General features: G+C 42.3%; 1 protein-coding gene and 1 non-coding gene across 3 annotated transcripts in view; one reads left to right on the forward strand and one right to left on the reverse strand.

Moving 5' to 3' along the window:
- Positions 1-16,349, forward strand: part of Cdk15 (cyclin dependent kinase 15) — a 99,422-nt gene that overhangs the window by 12,222 nt on the left and 70,851 nt on the right. For both annotated transcript variants that reach the window (XM_027396989.2, XM_027396990.2), the window contains exons 5-6: positions 10,595-10,689; positions 11,406-11,468. In XM_027396989.2, coding sequence (XP_027252790.1) covers positions 10,595-10,689; positions 11,406-11,468 — 158 coding nt within the window. The remainder of the gene's footprint in view (positions 1-10,594; positions 10,690-11,405; positions 11,469-16,349) is intronic.
- On the reverse strand, positions 998-1,102 carry LOC113833113. Its single transcript, XR_003481771.1, has one exon. It is a non-coding gene; the product is annotated as a U6 spliceosomal RNA (small nuclear RNA).

Below are 16,349 nucleotides of genomic sequence, written 5' to 3' on the forward strand. Positions count from 1 at the left end.
TAAAATAATATGAAAAAAAGATAAAAGATTGGAGGCTTTTGTAGCAACTTAGAATCTTTTATTATTGGCTCAGAATCACATTTCAAATGTTTACTTTTATAAATGGGAGAAAATGCTTTGAGTAGGCTGATTTTTATGGATTTTAGATCAATGTGCCTTAGTTTTATTGAATTCTATATCAGCATCCTAAGAACGGATCTTATTTAAAGGCCTTTCTAGAAACAGACAGCTATGGTTTGAACCTGTCTGCAGTGGTTTTTTAAAAAAAAATTTATTGATTAGTTTTTTCATTTATTTTACATCCCAACTATAGTTTCCCCTCCCTCCTCTCCTCCCCTTCCCTCTCTGCCTCCCCTGTGCATCCCCCCATGCTCCCGCATCCACTCCTCCTCTGTTTCTGTTCAGAAAGGGACAGGCCAACCATGGGTGTCAACAAAACATGGCATATCGAGTTGAAATAGGACTAAGTTCCTCCCTTTGTATTAAGGCTGGGTGAGACAACCCAGTATGAGGAATAGGTTCCCCAAAGTGAGCTCAAATGTTAAGGACAGGCCCTGCTTCCACTGCTAGGGATTCCACAAATACACCAAGCTATGCATCTTTCACAATATGTAGAGGGCCTAGGTCAGTCTCATGCAGGCACTCTAGCTGTCGGTCCAGAGTCTGTGAGCTCCTATGAGGCCATGTTAGTTGTTTCTGTGGGTTCCCTTGTGATGTCCTTGACCTCCCTGGTTCGTACAATGTCTCCTCCGCCTCTTCAAAAGAATTCCCAGAGCTCTGCCCAATGCTTGGCTGTGGATCTCGGAATCTGCTTCCATCCATTACTAGATGAAGGCTCTCTGATGACAATTAGGGCAGTCACCAATCTGGTTGCAGGAGGTGGTCAGTTCAGGCACCTCTCCGCTATTGCTAGGAGTGTTAGCTGGGGTCATCCTTGTGGATTCCTGGGAGTTTCCCTGGCATCAGATTTCTCCCTGACCCCAAAATGTACCCCCCTAAAAATATAGAACGCTTCACAAATTTGCCTGTCATCCTTTCGGAAAGGGCCGTGCTAATCTCTGTATCCTTCCAATTTTAGTATACGTGCTGCTGAAGGCAGCACTACGGTGTTTCCTTAAGAAGTTGTATATACACTCTTTTCTGAGAACCAGGAATGTGACATGCCTCCCTCTACCCCAGTTTTTGTCACTCCCTTATATTAACACCGGGAAGTACAATATGCTGCTGTTGAGGAAATGAAGGAGTCTGAGCCTCAGAGAGGCTGGGTAACTTGTCTGAGGTCACAACCTTCTTCAGTGTGAGAACTAATGTCTGTTACATTTAAATTCTCTCCACTACACAAAACTGCAAATGCTTGCTTGACTGAAGCATCTCCTTCAGCAAGAGCAAAGGTGAAAAATAGAACTCTGTTCTATGATGCTGTCTGTGTAAAAATCGAGGCAAGCATAGAAGACTCCAGAAAATAAGCCGATAGTGTGAAGTCAGCAGTTCTCCGGTTTATCCTATGGAACCCGAAATGGCAGCATTTAAACTAGAAACAGTTGCAGCTGAAAACCCTTTGAGATCATTGTAGAGTAATTACTTCTAATCTATTTGTGAGAAAATTCACCCAAAGGAGGTTCAGGAACCTTGCTGGGGGTCATCTGATAAGATCAGCAAAGGGTCTAATTAGAATCTCAAGTCAGCTATCACCACAGAGGGTCCCCTTGGCTGACAGGAATTCTACCTCAAGTATAACCTGATCTCATCAAGGACATAACGTATTCATTGCATAGTTACAGCCTTATGAGAAATAACCCCAGGGATTTTTTTAATTCTAAAATTATTGTGTGTGTGTGTGTGTGTGTGTGTTCTCATGCACACTCAAAGCTGTGCCATGATGCCTATGTGGAGGCCAGAAGACAACTTGGGACAGTCATTTTTCTTCTACCTTTACATGGATTCCAGGGACTGAACTCAGACTTGTGTGGCAAGCACTATTGCCCACTGAGCCATCTCACTGGTCTTAAGAGTTGTATTAGCATATATTAGCACAACAATGGGTTTCATTGTGTCGTTTTCATACATGGTATATTTCGATCATATTTACCCCATTAGAATTTTTTTGTTTTTCGAGACAGGGTTTCTCTGTGTAGCTTTGGAGCCTGTCCTGGAACTCACTCTGTAGACCAGGCTGGCCTGGAACTCACAGAGATCCACCTGCCCCTGCCTCCCGAATGCTGGGATTAAAGGTGTGTGCACCACCACCCTGCCCATTAGTATTTCTTGTCCTGACCCCTACCTTCCAACTTCTATTTTCATATTATTTTATGTGGCGTGAACTAATGAATTTAATTAGGGTTTCTTACAGGAATATGAGCAAATTACCAGTGCCACCATACCAGGGAGGAGATATCTTTGTCCCTTATTGACTATCAATTACCTATAGATCCTCAGGGAACTAGGGGGACTTGTGAGCTCCTCCCCTCCATAATGGAATGTTGATTGACCCAATCTCTTGCAGGCTATCACAGAGGCCGAGAGTTCAATGGTAATGGCCTGAAGACAGTATTCCACAACATTCTGCCTCTTCTTCCAGCTTTTACATTATTTCCATTCTCTTATTCTTTGGTGTTCTCTGACCCTTGGAGGGGGTAATATAGATGTCTTATTTAGGGATGGGCATTCAATAGGCATTTACTCTTAGTACTTTGTCCAGTTATGAGTCTTTTCAGTAACTACTGCCCAACACACACACACACACACACACACACACACACACACACACACACACACACACGGAAGCTTCTCTGCTCAAAGCTGACAGCATCATTAATCTATGGATATAAACAGAAATATTCAAAGGCAATTTAACAGGCATATCATGTTCACTTAGCACAACAACAGTAGCTTTTCCACTAGGGCCTATGATCTGAGCCACAGACTTCTGATGGAGTTTATAGTACCACATATGAATTCCTTCCTGTGGAGCAGGCCTCAAATCCAAGGATGAAGTCCTTGGTTACCCCTCAAAAATGTATGCCACCATTGATTGCACCAGAGGACATAATGTGATGGGGGTCTAACTTCCAAAGAAACCAGAGCTACTTATCTGACAGTTGCCTTAATATTTATCAAAGATTTCTCTAGATTATACTGCTTCTTGGGATGCATAACTTGACTTCTTACCATGATTTGTGGCTCTTATGCCAGAGAAAATGTAACATTAGGGAATGCAAATCCTTTATTTATTGTTCAGTGTCTAACAGAGTTGGGGTTATAATCCATTATTGATTCCTGCTTATGTAGGAGTCATTAGAAGTGGCATAGTGTTTATTGATTCTCAAACATTTACTGAGCACTGAACTCCAGGCCTGTGTTAGTGCAGGAAATGCAAAGTCACAGGTGGAGTAGTCTGTGTCCTCAAGTAGCCTATAGACATGAGAGAGCCTTGGTTACCAGGATATACAGACATACTCTAGGACTGGGAGACAGACTTGTTCTACCTACGACTGTTACCTTTCACATCTTTTCCTAAACTAAATAGAATAATGTAGAAAATATCAAAATATCATGAATCACCGTGCTGGCAAAACATCAGTTTTCCTTAAAAAAAAAATCACTCAACTATAGGTCGTAATGAAATAAAGAAAACCAATAATGTAAGTATTCATATGTCACTGTGAGATAGAAATATTTCCCTGAATTATTAAATATCTCACATCATAGTATATCTAAATGTTTACCTTTCTTTTATGCTGAATAAAGGTCAGCGTTGACCATTTTCCTTTGGATTAAGTTGTTTTATTCATGTTTCTTATTTGATTTTCTGGTGTTTCATGACCAAACCAAGTTAATGTATATGAAATTCTTACAGCAATGCCTGGTATATCTTAAATAATCTAGGTGTGTTAGCTGTCATCATCATTGTTACCATCATCGTCGTCACATTATTTTAGGAGCAGCATACAGTTCAGTGGAAGATCCACTCAAAGCTCTGGGATGATCCCCAACATCCTACTAAAATAGTAGTAGTCAGAGAACTACTTTTATTTTTATTTTTATTAAAAATAAAATATTTTTATTAAATATAATATAATATAATATTTTTATTAAAATTTATTTTTATTAAAAATAAAATAGTCAGAGAACTCTCACTGTTACTCTTCTAGAGTTCTAATTATCTCAGTGTCTTTTCTTTGAAGAAAAACAGAAGTATTTTGACATAAGGGACAGTTTGTTTTACTTTGAGACAGGGTCTTATGTAGCCTAGATTGGCCTTGATCTTACTATGTAGCCGAGTGTGAATTTGAATTCCTGATCCTCCTACCTGGATACATCTTCTAACTGCTGGGATTGCAAGCTTGAATCCACATATCTCTCTTACTTGATAGCTGTGAAATTTCCAGAATCAGCACACCAATTCCAGTATCGTTCCCTCTTTCTCAGTTGACTTTTGCATCCTTAAGTCTTTAAGACCAGATCCCACATCCTACTGTAATGACTACAGAGTCCTCAAAAGTAGAAGAGAGAAAGGCTTTCCTCCAGGAGTTTCCTTCTCAAACTTACCTATAGGCCAGAGCATGTTAGACCCTCTGGTGTAGGGGCCCAATCACATACCAGCAATTCCATGAGCTACAGACTTAAACTATCTCCTGCTTTTCGTGCAAATCCCCTATTAGTTACTCAGTAAAATTCCATTCCCATGTGACTTTTTCAGTATCCTGGGGCATTGGAAAAACAGTGGAAAAAAAAGGAGCAAGAGATAGAATGGTTTTGATCTAGGTAAGGAAGGTGTCTGAAAGGAGCAAGGAACAAAGCATCTTCAACAGAAACACTGCTGTCCAAAGCTACACATATGAATGATACTATGGAAGGCGTCATCACAGATTTGACAGTAAGTAGCACTCCAGACAAAATTCTAATAAGTATCAAAGAGCCAATAAGCAGAAAAGGCAAGAGTGGCTGTTCTCCGTGAAGCTTATGGTCATAGGGGAAGACTGACAGCAAGCAAGTTTGTGTGTGTGTGTGTGTGTGTGTGTGTGTGTGTGTGTGTGTGTGTGTAAGTATGTATATATATCTGATGACAGGTATATGCTATGGAGAAGACTAAAAAAGGATGATGAATAGAGAGACTCCTGGGATGAGAGAGGTAGAAGGCTGCGATTTCATCAGCAATGGACAAGGAAGCCCATATTTTATACATACTGTTTGAGCAGAGTCCTAAAGAGAGAGAGAGAGAAAGCATGCAAAGAGGGGGAAAAAGAATTGTGGGTGGAAACAATGATAGCCACAAGGAGGGGGTGGGAAGTGGAGGGTGGTGTTGGAAAATGCAAGCATTGAGGAACAGTTAAGATGCCATTGTGGCCAGAGTCAGGGAGTGAGAGTGAGAATGGTAGGAGACAAGCACTTAAGAAAGGGATGGAGTGGGGTGGGGTTGGGGAGGTAGGGGTGGGAGGGTGGGGGCAGGGGGTGGGACTGGGCAGGCCGTTGCAAGTCCTTTGGCTTTTTCTGAGTGAGCTGGGCGGTCACTATAGGGGTTGGAAATCAGAAGGGATTTGCTTTGAACTTTACTGAAAAGAATCACAGGTTCGGACTGTAACAATAGGAAGAGGCAGCAGAACAGACAAACAGGGAGACTACTGGGTGCCTTTGCAGCAATTCAGCAAAGTATGAGCATGGCCTGACCCAGGAGGACAGTCAGCATCATGGAAAGCAGTGAGGGCCCTCAAGTGTCTTACAGATTTCCAGATGGGTTTGTTGAGGGCATGAAAAACTAAGTTGAGAGGAACAGCTGTTTGCAAAAGGGTGAATGGCTTTACCTTCTGCAAAGGTTTTGTGAACTGAAGATAAGATTGAAGTGCAAATAAGTTCACAACAGAGAAATGACAAAAGAGGCGCATTCCCCATTGCTGAAAAATGGAGATTATTGAGAAAACTACAGAAGTAAAGCACTCAAGTATGTATTTTTTGAGCATCTTAGCAAATGATAGTTTTGAAGCTGTTGTGATTAATAAAACATGTCACCACAATTTTTAAAGTAAGCCTGAGGAATTTTAGTGATATAATTATGTAAAAACAAAGTTACATCAAAAGTGAAATTAGCCTTTAATCCCAGCACTTGGAAGACAGAGGCAGGCGGATCTCTTTGAGTTCGAGGCCAGCTTAGAGCGCGTTCCAGAACAGCCTCCAAAGTCACAGAGAAATCCTGTCTCAAAAAAAAAAAAACCTAAAAAAAAAAAAAGTGAAATTAAAACTGGGTGTGTTAGCAGCTATCTGCAATACGAAATCTTGGGAGGCTGAGGCAGGAGAATCATTTCGAGCCTGAACCCAGCCTGACCTACACATTGAATTCCAGGACAGGCGGGGATACATAGAGAGACCTGGCCTCAAAATAAATACATAAATGGTAAATTAATTAATTAAAATATTTTAATTTTCTTAGTCATTTGTTTTTCCATATCCTTTGGAGGAAAAATCGAATTTTGTGTGTAGCGTTAAGAATGGAATCTAAGGCCTTGCACTGAGCTATATTTCCATCCCTACAAGTAGACACTTTGTCCTGTATATATGTAGAGAAACAGAATATTCTGAGATTATTTATAAATAAAAATGCAAGTGTTCTCAACGGATGGCCAGAAGTCATTACTGTAAGTCTGGGAGGTATTAGAAACTCTAATAAAAACACACCAAAAATTAGACTTTATAACTGGGAGTGGGGGTTTTGTGGGCTCAAGGTGAAAGAGAGAGTGGGAAGCCGGTATAAAGACATTAACTGTAGTTTGCATCTCTGTAACACTTGGCACTTAGCAAGGGTTTTAGGAATGGGGTCTGAGTCTATTCACAACCCTGTGAAATGAAGTCAGGAAAGATGGTATCTCCCTCTATAAGGTGGCAAGTTCTCCAAAGCTCACTGGAAGAGAAAGTGACAGAGCCAGGATTCACAGGAGGGCTCCTGGCTACACAGCAGCCCTCCCTTAAGACAGTATAGATACTTGATAAATTAAGTGCTTACTCTTGGCTAAGTATCGAACTGCCTGTTGCACAAGGTGGTGTGGTGGCATCCAAAAGACAGAGAAAGTCACTCTGGTCCTGGGCAGATATCAGTCTGGGCCTAGCAAAATTAAACAGAGGCTGTGAAATTGGCTCTCATATCCACAAAAGGAATTCACTGTTAAAAGTGAAAAAATAAATGTGGTCCATAAGGACCCTGTGGCCACAGGGAAGGCGGGCTTTCCTAAGCCTGAGGGGCTTTGCCTGTCTCTGAACCAATCATCACAGAGATTAGGGTGGGACTGTGCAGCGTCCAGTCATGGACACTTCGAGGTCACATGGCCACTATTGTGTAAAAGCAGGTAGCTCAGCTAGAGGAAATGGACTAAGGGGAGTATTGGCTTTCTAAGGAAAACAACTGAGTTCCCACTAGAGGGAAAACTGACCATTAGGAGGCAAATGCAGTAAGAAGCATAATAAGACACGGAATGGGGTGTTTCTAGATTGCAGAAACACTCAGTTTATTTGGGGAGGGGAGAGGTATCCGTATGCACACACATGTGCTTGTACATGTACGACTGGGTGTGTGGAGGCCAGGGCTTGGTGTTGGGTGTCTTTCTCGATGGCTTCTCCACCTTATTTGTTGCCACAGGATCTTTCACTGAACCTGGAGCATAGTGATTACTAGGTGGGTCCATGAGCCCTGGGATCATTTGGGTCAGCCCCACTCTCCAGTGCTGGGATTACAGGCCTGCCCTGACACACACACACACACACACACACACACACACACACACACACACACACACACACACACACACACACACACACACACACACACACACACACACACACACACACACACACACACACACACACACACACACACACACACACACACACACACACACACCACAACACACACACACACACACACACACACACACACACACACACACACACGCACACACACACCCTAGCTTCTCCTTGGGTTCCAGGGATCCAAACTCAGGTGCGCATGCTCCTGAAACAGGTACGCACTTACCCCCTGGCCATCACCACTGCTCTGAGTTTGTTCTTAATCTTCAGAACTCTACAGTAGGTAAAAGTTGGTACAGGAGACTCATCAAGTAAAAATGTAAGCGCAAAGCAAAACATTGAGTTTTGAGGTTTTCTTTTCAAATACACTATTTTCCTTTTTTGGGGGGGAGGTTTCAAGACAGGGATTCTCTGTGGCTTTGGAGGCTGTCCTGGAACTAGCTCTTGTAGACCAGGCTGGTCTCGAGCTCACAGAGATCTATCTGCCTCTGCTTCTACCTCCCGAGTGCTAGGACTAAAGGCATGTGCCACCACCGCCCAGCTCACTAGTCTCTTTTTTAAAAAGGTTTATTTGTTTATATACTTTATGTGTGAGTGCTTTGTCTGCACATACACCTGCAAACTAGAAGAGGGCATTGGATTCCATTATAGATGATGGTGAGCCACCATGTGGATGCTGAGAATTGAACTCAGGACCTCTGGAAGAGCAGCCAGTGCTCTTAACTGCTGAACCATCTCTCCAGCTCTATTATTTTTCTTTTTTAATTAGTGTTTTTAGTTAGAGGATAAAATAATGGATTTCATTATGACCTTCTCACACCTGCATAACATTGCATCCTACTAGAATTTTTCTCTTTCCACTACTCTTTCCTGTCTCCCTCTCCCCATCATTAATCCCTTTCCTCCCACTAGATAGTCCCCGTTTTGATATATATATATATATATATATATATATATATATATATATATATGCATGCATGTATATTTGTGTGTGTGTGCATACATCGGTTCCCCATGTTGCCAGGAGCTGATGTGAGTGTCATCCTCAATCACTCTCCACAGTACTTAGAGAGGCAGGGTCTCTCACTGACCCCATGTTTATTGGCTCAGCAGTTTGCCCAGAGATCCCCCTTGCCCACCTCCTGCTTTTATGTGGGGTGCTGGCAGCTGAGTTTCAGTCCTCCTACTTTCAAGGCAGGAACTTTACCCACTGAGCCATCTCCTCAGCCCTCTATGTATTTAAATCTTGATTCTATGTGTGAGAGAAAATATGTGATATTTTGTCTTTCTGCTCCAATGCCCTTTCCTGTTCTCCTTTTCTCTCCCTCTAAAGGTTTCTTCCCCCCTTATATTTCAGCCACCACTTTTATGTCCTAAATATAAGTGTGCATATATGTATATATATGTACATATATGGTTTGTGTTTTATTTTGTTCCATTCTCTTATGTCTTTTGTTTGTTTGTTTTTGATGCAGGGTCTCACTCTGTAGCCAAGGCTGTCCTTGAATTTGCAGTTATCCTCCAGCCTCAGTCTCCTGAATGCTGGCATTACAGTCATGATCCTTTGTACTAGGCATCACTTTAGTCTTAAGAATTCTATTTTCTTCATGCTTGGACTTATCATCTCTATGCCTGTCCCTGTTTTCCTCCTTCTGAAGTTGTGGGCCTTCCAACTCTCTGGAACTCCCAAAAAACAGCCTTTCCTGGTCTTTTGTGTCAATCTCTCCTCTCTAATTGGGTGCCTTCATGAGGTAACAATGAGGGCAGGCCACTGGTAAAATGCCTGAAGCAAGACCCTAGAATTTTAATTCATTAAAATAAGTAAACAATAAGTAAATATCTGCTTTTAGAAACATAACAATAACCTGTTACTGACTGGCAGGAGACAGCTGCCAGCACTGCTTAAGCTCAGTGCTCTCTTTTAAGTTTGCATTTCCACAGAGGGGGTCTGCAATATTCCCTCAAGAGGCTCTTCTGTAACCTGAGGCCTCGAACCAGACCATTGCAAGTGTCGCAATGAACACTTGCAAGTAAAGATATGTGAACAAAAGGGTTTACTGCATGACTCACTGTTGTCACCCTGCAGCTTCCATGATGACACTGATTTTTCCGTTTTTCTTTTTTACTCTTAGGCTTTATTTTATTTGGGTCTGTTGCAAGGGCAGAGGGTGGAGATGAAGGGACAGGAAATGAATGGGATCAAGATGCATGATGTGAAGGACACAAAGAATAAATAAAAGGAAAGAAAAAGAAGAAGAAGAAGAAGCAGCAACCCTTCTGTGCCATATAGGTTACCACCACTCTTTACCCCACACTCCTGTCCTTCCCTCCCCCCAACCACATCTATCAGCCTCCTTGGCTTCTGGCTGGACTTGGCCTGTTAACTCCTGGCCACTTATTGGAAACTCCTGCTCTAAGAGGTGGGACAGCCAGTTTCCTGCATCTCCGATGGCCTTTGTGTCTCTGAGACCAGGCTCCCATAGCTCTGCATCTGGAATGGTGAGAGTCCCGGCGGAGACACTCACAAATTGCTTGGAGGAAATTGATTAGATAGAACGGAAGCACCGTTTGCAACCATTAAGCCTGTCAGAGATGGTGGCTGTGGAGAGGTGGCGGTTCACCATTTTTAAAACAATAAAAGTCCTTTGTCATTTCAGATAGTCGTCCAGAAGAGATTCATTCCCAGCAGTAAAAACCCAAGACCGCTTGATTTGAAATGTTTAAAAAAATAAAGATTGCTTAGGTTAAAAGGAGGGCTTTCTTGATTGGGGGTTGATGTAACATCTTGTTTAAATCTTTCTAGCCTCCCTCCTGAAGGGTCTGAAGCATGCCAACATTGTCCTCTTGCATGACATTGTGCACACCAAAGAGACTCTGACATTCGTATTTGAATACATGGTGAGTTCTCTAGACTTCTCCAGCACATGGGGGGAAAGCCTGGTGCTTGTATAATGAGTCTGTTAATATTTCATGGCACGATAAAACTTTCATTATAATGTGGAGGGTATGAGGGGGCGCTGAAGTGCTGAGCAGGGCCTTGCTGCTCTGGCCGGAAATGAGTCGCACGTCTAAACCTGGATTTTGTCTGCCTTGTTCCCCTTGCCACCAGTAATAAACTAAGATTTTGCGTCTGCTTTCTCATAAAATTTTGCACTTTTTAAAGGCTATTTTAATTGCCAATAGAGCCTGATTTGTATCATTGTCTAAGCAGATAGATATAAAACACAAGATATTTAACGGGCATATACAAGCTTACTAAAGAATAACTCAATTTGTACTTTTGAAAGGGGAAAAAAAAACATTTAAACGAACAGAAAGAAATCCTGAGGTAAGTGTTCTTGACCTACCTTCAAGGACACTTGGAAAGTGAAAGCTTCTTTTGCTGTGTTCAGAACCAGTCACTCAGATGAGTGTCTCTGTGCCAAGAAACAGGCTCTGTCGACCACTTTATCTGACCTTAAGGATGGGGTCCCAGAAAAATCTGGCTGTTTCCCTTTTACATTTTAGTCTAACACATGCTTATTTTTGCTGTACCTCCTCGGGTGCATGGTATGATTTAAGATCCTGTCCGAGCACCACTGACTTCTGCCCTCTTTCCCTGCTGTTCTGCTTAGCACACAGATCTGGCCCAGTACATGTCTCAGCATCCCGGAGGCCTTCATCCTCACAATGTCAGGGTGAGTGCTTTGAGAGTCAGGCTCTCCTCTGGCCTGTCCACAGAGAAGCTTCTGGAAACAGACAGTGATCACAGAGAGAAGTCCATGGTGCAATAATAGACTGGATGTGATTGCTTACACCTCATCCCAATGCTCTGGAGACAGAGGCAAAGGATTATTGTGAGTTCAAGACCAGCCTGGTCTACATAGTGAGTTCTAGATTACGTAGGCTACGGTGTGAGATCCTGTCTCACAACAACAGCTAAGCAAACCAAAAGAAGACAGACATCATGAATACTCTAGGAAAAGAAACTGTTCCTCAAGAAACCAAGATGTGGAGCTGGGCAGCCTAACTCAACAGTGCGTTTGTTTGTATTGACCAATTAAATATAAGTATATCAAAGGGAGGGAAGTGAAATGAGGCCAGCATAAAATAGACCTTTATCATGGCAGGCTGCTGTGGCCTCTGATGAAGTTCACAATGCCCACCCCAGCAGGTTCTATGAAACAGGAGATTAAATCCCATTTTCTCCTTCATTCGAGTAGAAATCATAAACCCTTAGCTGGCTGCAATTCTATATGTGATGTATTTCATATATGGAATATCACTTGTATTTCAAACTTCTTACTCCCCAGGGTCTTATCAGCATCAGCAAAATGATCCACTCTTAAAAATAACTCTATGTGAGTTGCATTTGATGGGGTTGTTCGTTATAACTAATAAGTACTTGTGTGTTCATTTATTAAAGAAATACATATGGAGTACTTAGTGCTGCCTTGAGGTATGTTGATTCGATGGTGAGAATGTTGTGATTGTTATTTAGAATGAGTTTAAAGTGCAGTTGGACTTTACAAGGTAGTTAGAAGTACAGTGTTCAGTGCCTGGTTATGTGGACAAGGAATTCTGGGAGAATACTTGGTAAGCAGAGATAGCCTGATCATAGAAGCAAACCTTTAAGAAGAAGATTTGGGGACAAGGAGCAATAAAGAAGAGTAATAAAAATTAGATAGTGGTGTGGAGACAGGCTAGAGAACTAGACAGAGATGAGCTTTGTGGAAGTGTACACACACACTTGTGTACACACACACTTTGAACTCAAAGGCCAACCTGGGCTATATATCAAGACCTAGAAAGCTAGTCTCCTCGCCAGAGAGAGAGAGAGAGGGAGAGAGAGAGAGAGAGAGAGAGAGAGAGAGAGAGAGAGAGAGAGAGAGAGAGGAAGGAAGGAAGGAAGAGGGTTGGGGAGGTCAGAAAGGGAGGGAGGGAGGGAGGGAGAAAGAAAAGTAGACAGAGGAAAAGAAAAAAAAAAAGAACATGTAGTACTGTCAAGGGCCCTCATGAGAGCAAAACATTAAATTGTCTGCATGACTATGTTTTGTGGGGTTTTTATAATTGTTTTAAAAGATTTATTATTATTATTATTATTATTATTATTATTATTATTATTATTATTATTATCATTTTGGTTTTTTGAGACAGGGTTTCCCTGTGTAGCTTTGGAGCCTGTCATGGAACTAGCTCTTGTAAATCAGGCTCGTCTCACAGAGATCGCCTGCCTCTGCCTCTCAAGTGCTGGGATTAAAGGCATACACCACCACCACCCAGCTCAGATTTATTATTTTTGAAATTGTATGTATGTATGTATGTGATTACAATTGCCTACAGAAGCCAAAAAGGGAATTTGATCCCCTGGTGTTGGAATTACAGATGGTTGGAGGCTGCTATGCAGGATCTGGGAACCCGACTTCCATCCTCTGCAGGAGCAGTCAGTGCTCATAACCCTGAGCCACCTCTGGGTTGGCTACACCACCTTTCCTTCTTGAAAACGGTCGTATTAACAATTCCAATGGAAGAGTAGAGAAAGCAGGCATTTCAGTTGATTCGGATGTGAGTTCTACCAGACATGTGGAAAGAGGGTGGAACAGGGTGTGGAAGAAACTGACAAAAGAAGTTAAAGAGACGGTACTGGCTTCTAGACTGAGTCTAGCCTCAGTCACTGTGTGCCAATAAGCAGGATGCTAAGGGGAGTGTGGACTGCAAAAGATACAGAGAGGATGATTAACTAGAACACTTGGAGAAAAACCAACCTCAAAACTCGAGTAACACACATAGCAGATTGTGAAATGCTGAGAAGTATAAAGACACAATTCCTGCCCTCAGACACTGTAATAAAAAAACAATGTAATATTGTTTTTTTAAAACATGCTCAATAAGGGGCTGGAAATATGTCTTAGTGTCTAAAAGTACTTACTGCTCTTGCAGAGGACCTGGGTTTGGTTCCTAGCACCCACATAGCGGCTCATAACCATCTGTAACTCCAGTTCTACGGGGTCTACCATCCTCTTCTGGACTCTGTGGGCATTGCATGCAAGTGGTACACAGACATGCATGCAGACAAAACATTCATACTCATAAGATAAAAATTTTTTAAATTTAAATTTTTAGTAAAAAGTAAGACCTGGTCCTGTAGCTATGCAAAGAAGTAAGTGCTTTCTTGTTTGTGTAATTATTTTTATTACATTTTGTTTATTAATTTTGTGTGTGGTGGTGGTGGGAATACATACTTGCCATGGCACAGGTGTGGAGGTCAGAGAACAACTTGTGGGAGTCAGTTTTCTCCTTTTACCATATGGGTCATGGGAACTGGACTCAGGTCACCAGGCTTGGCAGCAAGTTTCTTACTGTGGGGCAGAGTTGGGGCAGGGGAAATTTAATATGATCAAAATATATTGTGTGAAAAACATTTAGAAGAAAGCAGAGGCCGGAGTCAGAAATCCCAGTTGGAAACTTCTGATGTGCATTAGCCCAGTGCTTGTCAAACCCATCGAGGAGATGGATGGCTGGGATTTGGTTCAGTACATCAAGGATTAAGCTTGGGTGGGTTTCTGGAATTATCCATAGTGTTGTGGAGGTGCTGGGAGGACCATAGTGTAGGGATCCAGATAAGACTCTCCAAGCCCTAGAGTATGGTAGAGATGCAGGAATGGAAAGGAGTGTGGCACACAATAAGAGTTCAGGGAGGGTTTGGTGACCAGCTGGGCATGAAGAGGAAAGGAGAGGGGGAGGCAAACACGATGGATTTTGAGCTTTATTAACCAGCAGAATTATAGCTGAACTGACCAAAATGGGAGAAGAGGGCCTGGAGAGGAAGCGGAGAATCAAGGCAACTACTTGGGGTGGACTGCACTCCGGGAAATGAGCAGTAGGCAGATGAGGAGTTGGTGAGTGAGGAGGTTGAAGAGGGGGGCCAGGAGCTGAAAGAGGTCTTAGGGTCACTGGCACGTGGGGTTTGGAGTAAAAATTGAGAGCAGATAATTGAATGGGCACAGACAGGAGGACTCATGATAGGATTCTTGTGCTCAGGGGTAAGAGAAGGAGTGCATAGCGATTTCAAGGACATAGGCCAGTGCATTACAACTGTCAGAGGTGGTGCAGCTGGAGACATTAGCAGCATGGCTAGCTCCCATCTTTTAGGGCCTGCCTCTTGGGTGAAACCAGGTTCTTGGTCTTGCCACAGAAAAGAATTTCAGGTTGAGCCAGCATGAAGCAGTGTTGGAGCTTATTGAAAGATGTGTGTATGTGTGCATGTATGGGCGTGTGAATGTGTGTATGTAGCCCTGGCAACCCTGGAATTTGCTCTGTAGACCAGGCTGGCCTCAGACTCAGAGATCCACCTGCTTCTGCCTCCTGAGTGCTGGAATTAAAGGCGTGCACCGCCACTGCTCACATATATAGGATTTTAAAAGCTCTATCTCCATTCTCTCTCATGATAATGGAGATGATAAATGGCTCTAGGGGTATCTTGAACAGTAATACAATTTTATGAGATCAAATCAGGAGCCACTAAAGTTTCCAGCATGGTTGGGATATATCCTTGCACTGTAAATGAACTTTCTGGTGACATTTCTAAAGAATTTCAGGTATACAGTTGGATAGAGAAAAAGACTGTAAGCAAATCTTAATTGTGCTGGAACTCATGACTTCCAGCCAACAAGAGGTTTCAACTAAACTCTAGATTGAGGGTTCCTATCTCTGCTCATATCCCCATAATTGTCCCTATCTTTGTATCCTGCCTCAACAAACACCATGAATACCATTAAAAAGCATATTCTTGACTGCAAAGACATTGTAAATGTATTAGCAGTCCATTAATAAGTAGAAGAATTTATGGGTGGGTAGTTTCCTATGAAGGCAAAATGTTATCCAATCTAAGGTAGTGGTAGGAATGGACTCCCCAAGTGGAAGCAGCTGTGAAAGTACTAGGAAAGGCACCCCCAAACTGAATCTAATCAGTAAATTTTGAATTTGTAATTCATGGAATTAGAAGCAGTTAAATGTGTGATTAAGTAGAAGTCACAGCATAAGATTCTTCTGTGTCATGCTACTCCATAAAGGACTTACCAGATGCTTTTATTTATTTGTTTGTTTATTTACTTATTTTGTTAGCATACAAAATAAAGGACTCCACTGTGACATCTTCATAAGTATATTGGTGTCATCTAATGGCATTAGGCAGGGAGGGAGCAACTCAAATTTTTTTCTCAATAGTTCACTCAAATGACTATGTGGGACGTGAATCAGAGACGGAAATTTCTCTTTTGTGTGTATGTTATATTCCCTTGACTTGACATTCACCTTCTACGTTGCCTCCAACCCCCACACTGGAAATCCTCTTCCTCTGCTGACTCTTCAGTGCTGGGTTACAGCCTTGACAGTGAGCCTGGTTAGGACAGCCGTGTACAGATGTGAGCTGACGCTGGGAAAGGCTGGGTCTGTGATCAATTAGCCAAAATTGATGAGCGAAGGAGGAGTCAGCAAGAATATTTCTGGCTTTGAATAACAAGATGGAAGGCAGTGAGGGAGGAACAGGAAGAAAATGGATTTTGGATGGATATAGTGAA

Source organism: Cricetulus griseus, chromosome 2 (assembly GCF_003668045.3).
Source record: "Cricetulus griseus strain 17A/GY chromosome 2, alternate assembly CriGri-PICRH-1.0, whole genome shotgun sequence".
Taxonomy (NCBI): domain Eukaryota; kingdom Metazoa; phylum Chordata; class Mammalia; order Rodentia; family Cricetidae; genus Cricetulus; species Cricetulus griseus.